Source organism: Corylus avellana, chromosome 8 (genome assembly GCF_965113065.1).
Source record: "Corylus avellana chromosome 8, dhCorAvel1.hap1.2, whole genome shotgun sequence".
NCBI classification, from domain to species: domain Eukaryota; kingdom Viridiplantae; phylum Streptophyta; class Magnoliopsida; order Fagales; family Betulaceae; genus Corylus; species Corylus avellana.
Genome location: NC_142497.1, coordinates 23729002 through 23747804, shown reverse-complemented (window position 1 = coordinate 23747804; position 18803 = coordinate 23729002). Strand labels below are relative to the sequence as shown.

At 37.3% G+C, this 18803-nt stretch overlaps 2 protein-coding genes across 3 annotated transcripts in view; one reads left to right on the top strand and one right to left on the bottom strand.

The window, feature by feature from the left end:
* LOC132163636 (vacuolar protein sorting-associated protein, putative (DUF1162)) overlaps positions 1-14468 on the top strand; it is a 92812-nt gene extending 78344 nt beyond the window's left edge. For both annotated transcript variants that reach the window (XM_059574003.2, XM_059574002.2), the window contains exons 42-47: positions 1907-2053; positions 4358-4462; positions 4536-4646; positions 4733-4837; positions 13079-13148; positions 13329-14468. In XM_059574003.2, the coding sequence (XP_059429986.1) occupies positions 1907-2053; positions 4358-4462; positions 4536-4646; positions 4733-4837; positions 13079-13148; positions 13329-14026 (1236 nt within the window). In that variant the 3' untranslated portion in view covers positions 14027-14468. The remainder of the gene's footprint in view (positions 1-1906; positions 2054-4357; positions 4463-4535; positions 4647-4732; positions 4838-13078; positions 13149-13328) is intronic.
* LOC148584299 (uncharacterized) lies at positions 9630-10481 on the bottom strand. Its single transcript, XM_088519283.1, has 2 exons — positions 10150-10481; positions 9630-10055 (listed from the first exon to the last, which is right to left on the bottom strand). The coding sequence occupies exons 1-2, from the start codon at positions 10472-10474 to the stop codon at positions 9745-9747; spliced, it is 636 nt and encodes a 211-aa protein (XP_088375409.1). The 5' UTR covers positions 10475-10481; the 3' UTR covers positions 9630-9744.
* Positions 14469-18803: the final 4335 nt, after the last annotated feature.

The window sequence follows — 18803 nt, the reverse complement described above, 5'->3', positions numbered from 1 at the left end:
TTAACTTTGGGCATGAAAATTTCTTATTTTGTGTGCGAAGCTAACAAGTTTGGATGATGAAGGAAGAATGAGATGTGAGAGAGAGAGAGAGACAGAGAGAGAGAGAGAAAACTTCAACTGGTTTTCGACCTTAGGAATGAGAATGCCAATTGCATAGATTGAGATAATTGGTTGGACTTATGGCGGTGGTTAGTGTGGGAAAAGATTTAGAAAAACTAAATACATCAAAAATCATGCGATCACAGAGCAATTGGGATTACAAATTACTTAGTAAAATAGACACAAGATAGAAAAATCTTGTTGTAAACGCTGAGGAGATGCGGTTTTGGGAATAAATAGTGTGATTGGATAGCACATTGTATTTCTTTTGAGCTTTTTTATGTATTGGTGAATGGCACTCCCACGGGTTATTTCAACACTTCTAGTAGCCTGAGACATGGGAACCCTTTGTCTTCTTTGCTATTTGTCATTATTATGGAGGGCTTAAGTAAAATGATCTCTACCACAATGATTGGGGGTTTTTTTCAGGTTTTCCTATGGGGTCTAGGCGTGTCAATGTGCTTAACATCTCTCATCTTCTCTTTGCAAATGACACTTTGATATTTTGAGGCAAATCCATGTCACCTTTGTTATTTGCTTTGCTTCTTGTTATATTTCGAAGTTGTCTCTGGTTTGAAGATTAATTTGGCTAAATTGGAATTGGTCCTATTGGCAATGTCGATAATGTAGAAGGTTTGGCTCATATTCTTGGACGCATGGTATCTTTTTTGCCTTTGAAGTATTTGGGTCGCATGGTATCTTTTTTTTTTTGCGGAAGAGGAACCTTGTGGTAGTGGAGTGGTGTTGTATGTGCAAGAAGACAGGAGAGTCAGTTGATCATCTTCTTCTCCACTGTGAGATCACAAGTGCTCTTTGGCACTCCATTTTTAGTTGGTTTGGGTTGCATTGGGTCATGCCTTGCAGGGTAAGGGACTTGGTCGATTGCTGGTGGTCGGGAGGACGTTCTCGAAGCGCGGTAGTGTGGAAGATGATCTCTCTTTGTCTTATGTGGTGTATTTGGAATGAAAGAAATGCTAGATGTTTTGAGAACTCCACTAGGACTGTAGAGGAAATTTCTCATCTTTTCTACTTTACTCTTTACTCTTGGACGGCCGCTTAGCTTGCTCCTTTAAAGATTAGTTTTTCTTATTTCCTTTTTCATTTCTCTCCCTCTTAGGCGCTCTCTTTATACTTCCCGTGTATATGGTTGTGCCCCTCTGCGCTTTGCTTTATATCATTATTACTTATCAAAAAAAAAAAAGTATTTGGGTCTTCTATTGGGAGCTTCTTTTAAGGCCAAATCTATTTGGAATGGCATTATTTGAGAAGATAGTGCGTCATTTGACTATTTGTCTAAGGACGATAGGCTTACTTTGATTAAGAGCACCTTGTGTAATTTTCCTCCATATTTCATCTCTTTTTCACCTCCCTGTTGGCATTGGCATTTCTAATCTTATGGAGAAGTTACAACAGGATTTCTTGTGGGTCAGTGTCGATGAAGAGTTCAAATTTTCACTTAGTAAAATGGTCCAAGGTCTATACTTCAATATCTAAGGGGGTTTGGGAGTTCGAAATACTATTGTTCAACCAAGTTCCTTCGTGAAAGTGGTTATGGCGCTATGGTTAGTGTCATTATGCTAAGTCACTTTACAACTAAATGAAAGATGTTTTAAATATATAATAATCAACTTTGTCCTTTTTGTGTCATTATGTGTTGATAAATTTTCTCACAAAACTATCTTCTACCATTTTGGTGGTTTTTAAATAGTAACCTTTTCTTTTTCTTCTTTTTTGGCCTTTCTTTGAATTTATATGTACTGCTCCTTTTCATTTAACCATGAATACTTATGGCAATAATTAATTACAGAGAGGTATTATGGCTCTTGCTGATGTTGAAGGAGCACATATTCATCTTAAACAATTAACCATTGCACATCACATGGCTAGCTGGGAGTCCATTCAGGAGATCGTCATCAGGCATTACACTAGGCAACTTCTTCATGAGATGTACAAGGTAAGCTTTTAATAGTTATCTAGCAAGCTCACTTTTATTACAGTTTTCATATTATTTAGTATTGTTATTGCTTTATTCATGATTGATAAGTCAAATAATAGTGTTGTTCATTAAGATAAGGAGTGCAAAGAATGCAGCATAATTAAGAGTGTAAATGGTTATACTTTCCACACGGAAGTTCATGTCTAACTACATGTGTTAATATTTGAGGTTGATTTTTGTTGTTAAAAGTTTTCTCCTGCTTAGTTCATTTTTCAAAATTTCTAGAATCACATTGGAATTAGGTATTGAGATTTTCTTTTTTGTTTTGGTTGGAACTTCAAATATTTCTTAATTGATTACAAAGGATAGAATATTTGTTCAGGTGGTATTCTTTGAAAAAAGAATGTCCTTATCTTCTTGCAAAGGTTAAACTGGGATGAGTGGAATTTGTTCCCAAATTATTTGGGTTTGTGAGAGTTATTAGGGTTTTGTGTATTTTGGTCATTGTAACAGTAACTAGCCTCCACCGTTTCTCTAAACCTTTCACCTTTCCTGCAAACTGCAACAACATATAATTAGGATCCTGGTCTAAACCCCTCATTTGTAGTCTTGGTTTTTCTCCCTTTTAGTCAGAGTTACCCCTATCAGCTTTTCCCCCTTACCCTCACTCCTAGTCTACGTCACAAAGTGCCCTGTTTAGAACAGTACTCCCCTGTGCAGCCACCCTCACAGTAACTTGCTCAACCTGCCCTTCGTTTGACTCTGGTACTGTTCTGCCCGAACCTGACGTCTCCACCTCCGAGCTACCAGCGACCACCTCAACGATCAATAGATCTCCCTCATTGGGCTCCCGCTTCTGCCCAATAGCCTAGCCGGCCTTGTCTGTACCCTCTTGGATGACTGGGGGACCTGCTAGCATTGACTTCATGCTTCCGGCCTTTGCCTCAACCCGCAGCAGCTCCCCCTTGCTACACTTCCGAGACTGCCCACTGGCTATATCGGCCTTATTTGCCTCATCTGGGTGTACGGGGCAGCTTATTGGCGACAGCTCTTGTCCACTGGTCGGAGCGTAATTGACTGACGCGGCTGACATGTGGCGTGCTGGGTCAGATCCCGTGAATTTCACACGCCAACGTGGCTTCGACCTGAGTACTCTCTTACAAAAATAAGTCTACTTGACAGTTGACAAGAGGTTTGAGCTGCTCACAAAAAGATTCAAAAAGATCCAATCCCTCCTCGGCCTCCTGCTTCTGCCCCTTACCCACCACCACCACCGCATAAGACCACTTTCCATGGATTCCCTGCAAACCTTTTGGTATGTTCCCTGCAGGTGCCTCTCCGGGAACCTTACCCACTTGCGTTCACTCTGATCGTTGCTTTTCATAATGTTGTTTCAGCCACAGTATTTGCATGCGGCACTCCTTCCAGCCCTTTCCTTCGTCTCCCTCCAATGTGATAACGAAGCTTCTCCTTCCACCCCCCACATATTCTGAAAACTCCATGAAATTCCCATAGTTATTGCTTCTCTGTATCACATAAACAATGTTACCGAACCGGAAGGTCCTCCAATTCTCATGTGTCTTAGCGTTTTGTGTCAAGTTATCCCATGACAATAAGAACCAGAACACTGTCGGCCATGCCATAATCACCAACCGAGAAACACCTTTACTTCTTTCCACCAAGCGACCACCCCCTCGCACATCTGACCTGAACTCAAATGACTTCTTTTCCACGTAAAAAAACCCTATATACCCCATTCTTCTTCCCATACGACTGCTACCAGCCAAGAGTTGGGCAAGGAAACCACCCCGCACCTACTCGCGCGCTGTCACTCACCTCACGCGCTCCCTTTTACGAGAGAGAGAGAGAGAGACATTTCTTATACTCACTAGATTTTAAATTTTTTATATTTATATCAATTGTAGAATCCATATTTTCTGGATTTTGAAAGAAAAGTAACTTTACTAGCTAATGTGGTTGGGTGGCTTATAAGAATGTGAGGGAAAGGACATTCATAATGCTTTTATATTACCGCTGCTCTTTGCTCTTTCCTTTTTTTTTATATGACGGGGAACCCCGCCAAGGCAAGGCCACTTCATGTACCCACCCTTAAAAGATAAACCCCCAGACCTGTGTAACGCATTCCCACCACACAAATTGATATCTGGCTTTCGCCAGGGGTGTAGCCCCAATGAATTATTTGCACCGAAGGAAATTCAAACCTTAGACTTGATGGTTATTCCACCAAAGTCCAAAGACTTCACCACTTGAGCCAACCCCTTGACAATCTTCTCATGCTGCTTGTAATTCGTTTATTTGCAGGTGTTTGGTTCTGCTGGTGTCATTGGTAATCCCATGGGATTTGCTAGGAGTTTGGGGCTTGGCATCAGGGATTTCTTATCAATGCCGGCCAGGAGTATTTTGCAGGTATATAGCATATGGATGGTTGGAGCTTGTATCTTTTATCTGCTTGCTGAACACTATCTTTTTCTATTGGCAGAGCCCTACTGGACTTATTACTGGCATGGCACAAGGCAGCACTAGTCTTTTAAGTAACACAGTCTATGCTATAACTGATGCTGCCACTCAGTTCAGTAAAGCGGCACAAAAGGTATCTCCTATGATAAACATTTCAATGCTTCCAAAGATCAGTTTCTATATTATATGTATAGTAATTGTATTTTCTGCTGCTTGTAGGGTATTGTTGCATTTACATTTGATGACCAGGCTGTTTCGAGGATGGAAAAGCAACAGATGAGTGCAGCTTCTCATAGTAAAGGTGTGATAAATGAGGTTTTAGAGGTACGTCAATCATGCTTGGTAGTTGTCATAGTGCAAGTCTCCTTGAAGTATTCATTTGAAGTGGATCTGTTGGTGCATTGTATAGGACAAATTTATTTGTTTGAAAAAGTTTAAGAGTTCTAAATTTGAACGAAACTACAGTGATCTGTTCCAGAGCCACAGTTAGAATTCAAACAATTTCATTACATTCTTATCAAAATGTCATATAAACTTCAAAGTAGTGGAAAGTCAATTATATATTTTATAATTTGCTCAATTATTAGAAATTAGTTATTGTATTTTCTTTTAGTTGTTTATTTGTTGATTTGTCTTTATTCATTTATTGATTTTCTCAAAAATTCAGAAATTTTATTTTGCACTAGAAACTGATGTAGGACATTAGGTCAAGGATGCTTGTCTACTGATGCAAGCAGCTCAAAGCTCTCGGAAAAGCAACTTAAATACCAAATCATTTAATTTGAGATCTAAATTTGATTTAGGGTCTAACCAATACGCTTCTTATGCTACTTTTATTGCTATCAACCTTAGTTTTGAGTTTCTTTTTGTTATAAACGTGCTGGTTTCATATTACTAATGTTTTCTTTTACCTTTAAGAGTTGGCAGTACTTTAGTAATTTTAAAATTTATGGAGATGGGCTGTAATTTTGGTCCATTGGGTCTTATTTTGGTTTTTATTGTATTGTTTGGTTTTTAGTTGTGGGTTTTACTAATTCTTTAGTTATGCCTTAAAAGAGTCCTACTCTTATTAGAGTTATGCATTAAATACTTGTATATGGATGTAATGGTTTCCACTCAATTGAGAAGACATTTATGAAATTTCCAGCAATAATAGCTCTTAAGATTTGTTTGATGCTATCTTTTGTAAGGTGATGTTCAAGAAACCATAGGTATGATACTTGGGAAAACCAGGTGTGATTCCTAAATCTTTGTTCTTCTGATTATTCTTATTCCCCTTTTAATTTTTCCGCAATTTCAATCCAATTCTTTTTCTTTTTTTTTTTTTTTTTGCTAAGTAATGTAGTATATATCAAAAAAATGCAAAGCACCGCTTAAGTACACAATAAAGTATACAAAGGAACCCAACCAAACACCCTAACAAACCAAAAACCCAGAAAAACCTCTTAAGAACACAAGAAAAAAAACAAGGAATCCAACCAAACACCCAAGAAAAACCCTAGTGCACCTCAGGGGGAAAGGAAAAAGCATTTTTCGACCCCAAAAATCCCCGCCGACGCTAGCCCTTCACCGGAGAGATGGAGCAATCCAAATTTTAGAGCTCCCTCATCCCCTTAACCTTGGGAGCAGAAGCTTCAACCACGGGCTCCATCTTATCAATGTCGGAAAAAAGGTCCCTAAGTTTTTTGTCTTCACCTCCCCAAGACAACCCCACTACGGGAGCAAGGTTCATCGCATCAATCACCCTATCAGAATAGCCCTCCTCCCCTTCCACCGAAGTATCAACCACAACCTCAGCAAGCAAGACCTTGTTCTTATGCAACTGCTTTGCGACTTTTTACTTCACCCTCCGGGTATACCACAGTTGGGACGTGTAAACAGAGGAATAAATGGGAGTACCACTCTCTGTCATGCGAGGAAAAGGACGGCTAAGACTCCTACCCATCTCAGCCGCCCCATCGGAAAGGGAAGTAGTCGAGAGAGAAGTGCAAACTTGAGACAAGAGCAAAGAGGCAGCAGCAGGGGGTTGAAGACCCCGCTCATCCACCCCAAAGGTAGGCGAGGCAGTAGAGCCTACATGAACCTCCATCGGCAAAGTGGGAGAGACTTCCGGAATAGGGTCCTTGCCCTTAGAAGACAAGGATGACTCCTTCAACACCACCGGAGAGGGAGAGATAGCTCTCGGACCAAAGAACCCATGACGAATCAAACCTTTCGCCGGAGAAGAAGGACGAACAACCTGAATTTCCTCCCCCCCAGAAAAAGGAACCTCCCTATCCCTGCAAAGAGGGCTCGCCGAGAAGTCCCCTCCCAAGGAACAGAAAAAGCCTCTTTGAGAACAGAAAGACGCACCGAATCTGAAAGCTCCGAAGACACAGGCGCACCCAGGTGGGCTTCAGGCACCGAAGAAAAATAAACCTCCCAGTCCCTGCGCAAAGGGTTCGCTGGTAAATCCTCCGCAGAAGGGACAGAAAAACCAGGATCCGACAACAAAGCAGCCCCCTGAGAAGACCCATCACCGGCAAACCCAGCATTCTTGCCCAGAACTCGCACTGGAGAGAGAGAATTCCGCCGGGGAAGACCCATCGCCGGAATCCAAAACCGTAACCTACAAACTCAAAGCAGACCTAGCCAACGGCTCCAAAGCAGCTTCAGAGACCAGAGGAAGCCCTGGAGAAGGCACCAAAAGCAACGCAACAGCAAAAGCAAGCTCCAAAGGCAACGAATTCGAGAAAAATTCTAGATTCGAACCCAACTCAGAACCCAGAACTGAGTTTTGACCTGGATCCGAGTTTTGATCCGGATTCTGGATTTGACCCGGATCCGAGTCTTGACCCGAATCCGAGTTTTGACCCGACCCTATTTCAAAGACCGGCCCGAAAACGCAACCCAAAACAGAATTGGTTATGCCCAAAAAAGGGACTCTTTTCCTCCAACGATTGGGCTTCGAGGCAACCCCAACACGGACCCGGTCCAACTTACGCTGGATTTGCCCTAGAAGCCTCAACAACCCACTAATACCGATCTTACCCTTCTTCTTCCTCGAACTCACAAACCCAGCCGCACCACCAAAGGAGTAGGCAAGCACTCCAACGCAGAGCAGTCCACGGCAGAACGCAACCCAAGACCGTCGAACTCCGATTCAAAGCAAGACGACCCCAGAAACAAATCGAGAGACCTAGAGTAACTCACCTTGTAGTCTACTGCTCTCACCTCGACACACGGAGTAGATCGAAGGACATTCACAAAAGACCTTCAGGAATCGACCCCCGAAGAAGGAGCATCCATGAGAAGCCCCACCGAAGATGGAACCCCATGCTCCGCCGTACAGGACAACTTGAACTGGGCCGCCAACAGTTGCCGAAGCTCTCCCGCAAAACGCCGCCAGCCCCTCCCAAAGCGTCCCTTCGGAAGCCAAATGACTCCCTTGCGACCACCCTCAGCCAACACCGACACCTCCAAGAACCTTCCGGCCTTATTACCTCCCCCGTGGACCATCGTGGCCTTATCACCCTCACGGTAAGATTTGGCGATTTCTTCCTTCACCTGAGCCTGAATCGCCTCTTCCACCATATCCACCAACCACGACGAACACTGAATGCTCGCGAAAATATACCCCACGAATCCTTTTCTCCTTAGGACACCCAACCTTTGCCAAAAGACAAAAGGTTTTAGCTTCAAAAGAGAAGCTGCGTTCCATAACTAGCACGCCGAACCCTAGCACACAGCATCAACTGCGCCACCGCCAGCAAATCTTATCCTGTTCAAAATTTCAAAATTTTGAACAGAGAGAACGGAGCGATTGCAAAAAAGTAAAGATTTTTTACCGGAAATTTATTAAACCTTGTGTGAATTCAATCCAATTCTAACAAAACCTTGTGTGAATTATGTTCTGATCTTTCACCAAAAATCCTTATCTAGAATTCATAAACTACCAATCCATCAAATGCCTTCTGAACTACCCAAGAAGTTAATTTTGTTCTCGGTTACTTTTCACGGCACCCAGAACAGCAGTTTATGACTCAAGTTTTCCTCATAGTTTGATTTTCCAGTAAGAAACCCTCCGCTCCCAAACTTTTATCCACCTTTAGCATTATAAAACCCTAACTCTAGCTCTTCCTAAATCCTAAAACAAGTTGCTGTCCAGAATTTCCTACATCCTATTTGGTACACGGCATTTGTCCTGCATCACTGAATCGCAACAAAAGTAGCTTATGGAGGGTATTGAGTAAACCCTACGTCAAATTTAGGCCATAATTTTAAACCATTTTGGTACTGAAGCCTGCACCATTCCAGAATTGATATAGAACAGCAGTAATGAAAGCCGTCTAGGCTACATAGTGTTTATTTGGTAGCAGAGTTTTAGGGTTTTGGCATAGCTAGGGTTGGTGTTTTGGTGGGAGAAGGCTGAAAAATATTAGGAAATGTAAGGTTTTTAATAGCTTAAGAGCCTGTTTGGGATTGCGATGGAAAATAGAGCTTTTGGATATAGAGCTTTTGGCAAAAGTGCTATTACTAAAAAGTTGTTTACATGTTTGGTAACTGCATGTCTTATGTGCTTTTTTGATGTTACTGATGTTTGGTAACAAAACTAAAAAAGTGCTTTTAGTTGCAAAAATGACAATAAAGGACATGTAATGATTTTTTTTAGTATAGGCTGAAAAAAAATCATTACATGTCCCACCAAATATATGTCCTTTTACATGAAATCATTACATGTTTTTCAATAAAGGCCTAAGGTTGGTAATGATTTTTTTTTTCCATTTTATACTAACCTTTTTATATAAAAATGTTTAATGTTAGCTTTCACAAGTAAAAATTATTTTGTAATGGTTTATGTAACAAAACGTCAACGTTTTCTTTCTTTGGTACTTATATGTAATAAAAAGTGATGTCAATCATTTTCTTTATTTCTTTTTTAAATTGTTTAAATTATTTAACACATAAAAAGTATTTAACCATTTTAAGTGTTAAAAAGTATTTAACACATAAAAAAGAACAACATTCAAGGAAATCCTTACAACATTTTAAATAGTTTATAACAAAACAACATTAAAAAAATAAAAATAAATAAAACATTAACAGGTCATAAGTAGATTAGCAATATGATCACGCTCAATGTTCATAGAATTTTCATTGGACATCTCTGATTGTTGTATGCTTGACTCATCTTGTGCTTCGTGATCACCTATACTGTCAGTAGGTAGTAAATCATCATCATCAGCATAAGGTTAAAACTCAGCATTCTTTATTGCGTGCTTTCTAATGAAGTTATGAAGAGCCATAGACGTCACCACGATTTTTACTTGTTTATCATAAGGAAAATTCGGCATGCATTGTAATAACTTCCACTTATTTTTCCAAACTCCAAATGTTCTTTCAATAGTGCATCTAATTGATGAATGTGCATGATTAAAAATTTCATGCATACCCCTTGGTTGGCTTCCACGACATAAGTCTGGTGGATGATACCACTCCCCTTTGTATGGCCCCATGTATCCCTTCATGTGAGGATATCTTACGTCTACCAAGTAATATTTTCCTGCAAAAAATATACGAATAACGGTCATAAAAAATATTGAAAAGTATATTTTTTCATGTATAATTCATAATTGTTATTTTTATTAAATACAAACCTCTAGGTGGGTGTGGAAATCGTAATTCTTCCTTTCGAATAGCTTCCAAAAAAATACGTGTATCATATGCTATACATTCCCATCCAGCCCAAACAAAGGTGAGACACATATGAAAATCACAAACAGCCATAACATTCTGAGTAGGAGTACTTTTTCTACCAATATATGGTATTTGTTTTGATGGAGAAATTTTAACTGGCACATGGGTTTCATCAATGGCTCCAATACAATCTTTGAAGTATGGCCAATACCGCTCATCATCACGAATTTTGCTTGGAGCACCCGTAAACTCCCTATCAATAGGATTAATAATGTCAATCGTCATTCTCGAAACGGCCATTAAAACACTAGTAAAATGTCTACTAATTGTTTCTCCTGAATGTTGAAACATTTCTTGCACTATTCTATTCCCAAAACCATTGGCCTAAAGTATTCAAAAACATAGCCACCAACTCTTCAACAGTTAATTTCCTAGTACCTCTTGAATGATATCTTTCCTTCAACTCTTTACACAAGTAAATGAATACGTGTATTTCCATTCTGAAATTTTGTTTGCACCTATCAGGATTACCTTGTAAAATTTTCATAACCCACTTATAATCTGTTTGAGAAGAGGTCCTACATGGTTCCTTTGCAATATATGGCTTATAATAGTTCTCAACAAATTTTACTGCTGCAGCTGCTAGAATAAAAACATCATTTTCATTTTCATTTTCCTCTTCACCATAATCCCTATCACTTGTATCATCTTGAGTGCTATAATCACTATTATCCATGTCTGTAAGGAGAAAAAATAAAGAAATAAACACAAAATAAATATATAAGCACCCATAAAAATAAGAAAAAGAGATAAAAATAAATAAATAACATTCAAATAAATCCTTATAGCTTTTCAAATAGTTCATAACAAAACAACATTAAAAAATAACAACATTATTCCATGTTACAACGATTAATTTCTCTATTTCCTATTTACTTGATAAAGTCAATCTGCAACCATGGCTCTTTAATAGTCACAAACATCTCTATATGTGATCTCTTAAGAAATACCTCTGTTGCAAACTTAAGGATGTTAATGTCATTTTCTCTTTCAGCAATCCCTCAAACAACTTCCATAACCTCTTCAATATTACATCCAGGTTTATCGTAGTTCTTAGATGTCACTGTATTCTTACTTTCTATTACATCACAAATACGACTCAAATGTTGACTAACGATTTGAACTCATTTCTTTATTTTCTTACATTGAACCGCAAGACCAAACTTCTTATTTTTTTTATCCCGCGTATCTAAATCAGCAGGAATATCATCAATGCCATGTGTATTGAGATTTGGTTCATCATCCAAAACATCTAAACCTTCTACAACATTGTCATCTTCAGTAAGCATTACGGCTGCAGCATTTATGCCACTAATATCATTAGGAACCAACCCTATGGATGGTGCCCAAGATCCCTCCCCGATGGCAATTATATCTCTAAACAATATTTCCACCTTCATAGCATAAGCCAAACCTGTCGTGCGAAACTTGGTTGCTTCTGGAACTTCTTGTATTTAGGTATTTGTAAAAATCAATAATAAAACATTTTTTAAATCCTTTAAACAAATAAGTACAAATATTGTAACTACAATTTTTTTCCCACCAATCATTGGGCGCATCAATTGTCTTTTTCACTGGATCCCATCCAAGGCCAGTTTCCTTGCCTATCAATCTTTTCCAAATGTTCCACTCTTGTTTCAAACTATCCCACTTGTTCTTTAGTTGTTTATAGCAATATTGTTTTCCAGTTTTTTCATTAAATTAATCTATCACATTTTTTCATCCTGTCCTATTGAATTGTGTTCCTGGGCGGTTACCAGCATGAATCTCAGTAATACATATGTCAAGATAATCTTCTAGCATTTTTTCAGTCCAAACTACTTTCTTTATTTGAGTATCTGTAGTAGCAGCAACGTTGCTTTTGACCTTTTTTACTCATGTTTGTCACACAATAAATAAGCTGATAAAATTATAAATAAAAAAGTATGTTAAACACTATTAACAATTAAAAATTTGTTTCAAGTGATCAACGGATAGAATGCAAAAATTCATATTTACATGAATAATATGCATATCCATCAAACAAAAGGGCAACAGCAAAAAATAATGGAATCAAATTTCTGCAATAAGAATAGCATTAAATAGTTCGCATGAACTAATTGTTTCTCCCCCATCATAAGCTTTATATATATACACACATTGGTCATCCTTATATACAGGTATCTAATGCTTAAATCTAATAGGATTTAGACTCCATTTGGTTTTCAATACTAAACCTGACTAAATATCTAGTGAAAGCTACAAATAATAACCTAATAACATAGAAATCCAAAACAAGACCAATGGACCAAAAGTATAGTCTATGTCCATAAATGTTAAAATTACAGAAAACCCGACTCTTAAAACTAGAGAAAACCTCAGTAATATGAAATCATAGCATAAAGAAACTTGAAACTAAGACTTGGTAGCAACAAAAGTAGCCTATGGAGGGAATTAATTAGGCCTTACATCAAATTTAGACTATAATCTTAAATCATTTTGGTATTCAAGTTTGCTTTTTCAGGAGCTTTTCGCTTCCTGCATTAGAAACAAAAGTCAAAATTGACATGGTGCAAATGAGCAAGTTGCAAGGGCCGGGGTTGCATGTACACAAGAACTACTACAGGAAATTGAGTTCCTATACACTCTTATGAGAATGGCCTATACATTAGGAGTTTGAACTTGATAAGTTATGCACGGTGTGCTTTCCAATGTTGAGATTATTAAATCTTCAAATAACTTGAACAAATACATGTTATCATATGCTTCTTCTTCAAATGAGAATACATGCACTATATTATTTGTGTTTTATTGATGTTTATTGAATTGAGTTTATCCTGTTAATTCCAGGGACTCACTGGTCTTCTCCAATCACCAATTAAAGGAGCTGAGAAACATGGCCTTCCGGGTGTCCTCTCAGGTAATGGACTACTAGGATGCTGTAATCTCTGTGCAACATATAAACACTACCACAATTACCCTTAAAATCATGAGCATCTTAAGGGGTCAATGACAAAGATATAATCACTCGAGTTGCAGAGATGATTGGTGTTACCCTCAGCATTGACGGTGCTTTCTTGCTGTGTATCTCTTGGTGCAGGAATAGCTTTAGGAGTTACAGGACTTTTGGCGAAACCAGCAGCTAGTATCCTTGAAGTTACTGGAAAAACTGCACAAAGTATCAGAAACAGAAGTAGGCTATATCAAACGGGGCCACAGCGGTTTAGGACCCGGCTTCCAAGGCCTCTAAGCAAGGAATTTCCCCTAAGACCTTACTCTTGGGAAGAAGCAGTTGGAACATCAGTACTTGTGGAAGCTGATAATGGCTCGAAGCTCAAGGATGAGGTCTTAGTCATGTGCAAAGCACTTAAACAAGCTGGTAAATTTGTCATGATCACAGAGAGATTTGTGTTGATTGTTAGTTGCCTCGGTTTGGTGGACTTGGGAAAGCCTGAATTTCAGGGCATTGCTGCTGATCCCGAATGGATGATAGAATCAGAAATTGGTTTGGAGAGTGTAATACATGCTGATACGGATCAAGGAGTGGTACATATTGTTGGAAGCAGTGCAGATACCTTATTGAGACAGAACCAGCATCATCCCAGAAAAAGCAGTGGAATGAAGACTGTGCGATGGAACAATCCTCCTACTACTGTTCCACTTTTTCAGACGAACTTGGAACTGGCAAGGGAGGAAGATGCAGAAAACTTGTTACAGATTTTGTTGTCTACCTTTGAACTTGGGAAAGAGCGAGGCTGGGGCTGTGGGCATCTTCTGCATCAAAGTAATATCAAGTAGCTTAGAAGTGGCGCGCATGCAAGTACTTGCTCCTATGAAAGATCGGTTCATCACAAGCCCTGGCAGCTGCTACTGCACTTGGCATTGTCCCCTACCAAAGCAATGGGCAAAGAGCCTTTAACATCGTTTTGATAAATAGGTCCTTTGGACTGCCATAACGGAAATGCAGATACAATTGTGCCATTACCAATACACCCATTGGGTATTTTCCCCTTGTAAAATGCATTTATTGTGTACGGTATGTATAGTGGCTACTTTTTGTCTTTTTTTATCATTTTCTTTTTATTTAGTAGCCTCGTTTTATTGGCTCCAAAAATCATTATGTATAGTATCACTATGAACTTTGGGCGTTTCTCAATCCCCTTATACATGTAAATATACTTTTGATGGAAGCACAAAATCCACTAGTGTTTGTCGGTAACTAAATTTTTTTTTTTTTTTTTTTCTTCTAAGCTTCGGTAGCTAAATTTAATTGGTAAAAGAAGTTATTTATGGGGGGTGTGGGGTGCAAATTTTAGCCTTCTGACCATTGATTTGCTGACAACACAATTTCAAACCATGAAGATCGTAATCATACGACAAGCGGAGGTGGGGTCGAATGTGATTTAAAGATTCCGACTTGACTCAACCGCTCTTTTTAATAGTTAAGTAAAGGGTTTCTATTTCATCAACAAAATCCTTGTGTTGATTGTTTGATGAGTTTTCTTTGTGGTTGAAGTGTTTATTAGCTGCTGCTGAATTTTATATTATTTTGGGGTCATATTCTTATCCAATCATAGAGCCTCGACTCATAATTGGTTGAAGACCGGTTGACCAAGGGTTAGAGTAGAAAGCTTTGATTGACACCGGTCATCAAAATATAATACAAATCACTCCTAATTGTTTAGGAAAAATTAAGTCCTACGCTTAATCAAATATGGCATATAAAGATCATTTCTATCATCTCCTTACTAATAGATTTGCCACCTTCCCACATGGATTTGAGTTAGGCAAGGTCTAACTCCTCAAAAATGAAATGAATCATGTCCTTCATAATGATCAGATGGCTCCCTGGGTGATGTGGGTTTTTTATGTGAAAAAATATTAATAATAAAATAATCACTCACAATAGGACGAATCCTTGTATAATAAAGCTATATTGAGGGTGTCGAACCTCAAGGACTGCAAAGGTGTTATTATTAAGCTTGTCAAGATTAAATATAACTCAATAGAAAAAAGATTGAATTGTTTTGTTTTTATAAAATAAATGCATAAAAGTAAAAATAGTAGTGATGAAAGAAGAATAGGGGTTGATTTCACTGCTAACTGCATAATAATCGTTAATCATAAATTAACAAGAGAAAAATTTTTACGTCACCATGAAAATTTAAAAAAAAAATAATAATAAAAAAATTTATTTTAATTTTTTTTAAATAATGTTAATTAAAATTAAGGGTAAGAGATAATTCACATGATATTTATCTTATAATTAATTAATAATGTGATATTTATCTTTTAATTAATTAGTAATTTAACATTTTAAGATAATATATATTTCACATTTTAACGCCAAATCCTAATGGAAGGAGATATTACGTCAAATTATATGTTCGATGAGTAAAATATTAAATATGTTTTTATTATTAAAATATTAACTACAAATTTAAAGTTAATACATTTTTAGTATAAAAGATCATTAAGGTGATATTTATCTTATAATTAATTATTAGCTTAAATTTTTAAGATATGTAGTAATTTAACATTTTAACGCCAAACCCAAATGGAGGGGGATATTGCATCAAATTCGATGTTCGATGGGTGTAATATTCTTGAACTTGTCACTATTGATATAACTAATATATAAAGATAATACAAAATCCAAAGAGTTTAATAAATCATTTGATTGCATTACGATCAATCAGACTAATATTGTACTCGTATCAATCGGAATTGATCTTATCAGATGTTCGATTGAACATTCAATCATGTCAAGTTCTATTGATTGTATCCCGATCAATATAACTAATGCACTACTATAATATAAAATGCTTAGAGTTCAATTCAATGTTCGATCGGACATTTAATTTGTTTAAAGTTTGATCAATCATTTGATCTTATCATGATCGATTGAATAAATGCACTAGCTAGGACCAATCGGATGTCTGATCAAAGATTCAATTTCAATTGTTTCAATCATTTGATCCTATCACGATCAATCAAACTAATTCATTATGATTGATCGGATATTCAATCAAACATTCAATTTCAATTTTTTCAAGTTTGATCGATCATTTGATCATATCACAATCGATCGAACAAATGCACTAGGATCAATTAGATGTTTGAACGAACCTTTAATTTCAATTGTTTCAATTTTGATCATCACTTGATCCTATCGCTATCGATCGGATGTTCGATTGAACCTTCAATTTGTTTCAAGTTTGATCGATCATTTGATCTTATCACGATCAATCGAACTAATTCACTAAGATCGATCGGATGTTAAATCGAATATTCAATTTGTGCCAAGTTTGTTGCGTGACTACAATAAATTTAAATTAATTTATTTTTTTCATTTTTTAAAATTAATTTTAATTTCAAATTAAGAGAAAAATGTATAATTTTATAAAAGTTATGAGGGTATAAAGGACATTTTGTCATTTTTAGATGTTCAATTGAACCTATAATCTTCTTTTTTTATTTTGTTTTATTTTTCTACAAGAGCATTAGCGTCCACTTTGAAAGTAGACGCTATTGATCCATCATCAACGTCCACTCTATGTGGACGCTATTGATCTTGTAGTTTTATTATTATTATTATTTTTTTTTCTACAAGAGCATTAGCGTCCACTAAATTGGACGCTAATGACATATCTTCAGTGTCCACTTTCATTGATCCATCTTCAGCGTCCACTTTGTGTGGACGCTGTTGATAATTGTAGTTTTATTTTTTTTATTTTTTTCTACAAGATCAACAACGTCCACAGAGAGTGGACGCTAATGACATATCTTCAGCGTACACTTTTATTGATCCATCATCAGCGTCCACAGAGAGTGGAAGCTGTTGATCTTGTAGTTTTTTTTTTTTGGCAAGATCAACAACGTCCACAGAGAGTGGACGCTAATGACATATCTTCAGCGTCCACTTTCTATTGATCCATCACCAGTGTCCACTCTATGTGGACGCTGTTGATCTTGTAGTTTTATTTGTTTTTTATTTTTTTATTTTTCTACAAGACCATTAGACGGTAATGACATATCTTCAGCGTCCACTTTGAAAATGGACACTATTGATCCATCTTCAGCGTCCACTTTGTGTGGACGCTGTTGATATTGTAGTTTTATTTTTTTATTTTTTTATTTATTTTTTCTACAAGATCAACAACGTCCACAGAGAATGGACGCTAATGACATATCTTCAATGTCCACTCTAAAAGTGGACGCTATTAATCCCTCATCATAGTCCACTTTGTTAATCTTGTAGTTTTATTTATTTATTTATTATTGATAATAGGACATCAACGTCAACTTTGAGAGGACACTATTGAGCTTCTAGTTTCAAATTTTATTTTTTAGATTTTTTTATTGTTATATAGGACTACTAGCGTCCACTTATAGTGGACGCTGATGGTTTATTATCAACGTTTACTTTTGTCAATGCTAATAGTTATTTTGTCGGCCCTACTTGTTTTCCCGCCTTTGGTATAATTTCCGCCGGTATATTAGCGTCGACATATTAGCGCCTACTATAAGGTGGACGCTAATACTAATCATTTGGGTCGACTATTAGTGTCCACTGCAATGTGGACGCTAATAATCACCTATTAGCGTCGACTTTTGAAAGTGGACGCTGATGGGTGATCATTAGCGTCCACTTTGCTGTCGCCCCTAATGTGTCGCCGTTGATGAGTAGATTTCTTGTAGAGTTAAAAGATTTGAGCGCTTTTATTATTCATCTATGTCTACACCATATGATTCAATAATACTCTTGGTTAAGAATCATGGTGATGGTGTTTTTGCAGGAAAAATATGCACAAATCATTGGTAGCTTAATGTTTTGACAAACTGTATATGCCTTGGTATTACATATATTGTTAGTAAATTGAGTAGATATACTCATAATCATGGTATTGAGCCATTGTGATGCTATCTCTAAATTGTTGAAATTCTTAAAGGGCACAATTAATTTTGATTTGTCATATTGTGATTATCCTGCTATATTGAAAGGATATTGTGATGCAATTGTATTATTGATTTAGATGAGCAAAGTCTACTAATAGCTATTATGTGTTTACTCTAGTTGGAGGAACTATCTCTTGAAAGTCCTCAAAAAGATTTGCATAACAAGATTTACTATGGAGTTAGAGTTAATTGCCTTGGAGAAGGCATGGATGGCGAAAGAACCTATAGGTTAATTTATTTAATTTGTCTTTATATGCTAACATAGTTAGATCTATGTGTTTATTGTGATTGTCAGGTTGCCAAAGCTTGAGCAAATAATTTATAATGAGAAAGTGCACAACATAGTGAGGCAGCTTATTGAGACCGGTATATGTCCATGGACTTTATGAGGTCATAAAAGAATTCTACAAATTCTTTGACCATGCCACTAGTAAGAAGGCTAGTGAGAAAAGCATCGGGGGGATAGGACTGATACCCAAATTATGACACTATGATTGATAACCAACCTCTATGATTAGAGATTCCATGAATGAGGTTTAATGGGAAACGAAGTCACAAGTGAAATGAGGTATGGTACTGTCAATTTATGTTTATTAACTTTGAGAAGATTAGTGAT

Bases quoted from the DNA above. Each gene is read 5' to 3' on its own strand.
- LOC148584299 (XM_088519283.1), bottom strand. From the start codon at position 10,474: ATGACGATTGACATTATTAATCCTATTGATAGGGAGTTTACGGGTGCT. The intron at 10,056-10,149 runs GTTTGTATTTAA...TATTTTTTGCAG, and splicing joins ATTTCCACACCCACCTAGAG to GAAAATATTACTTGGTAGAC.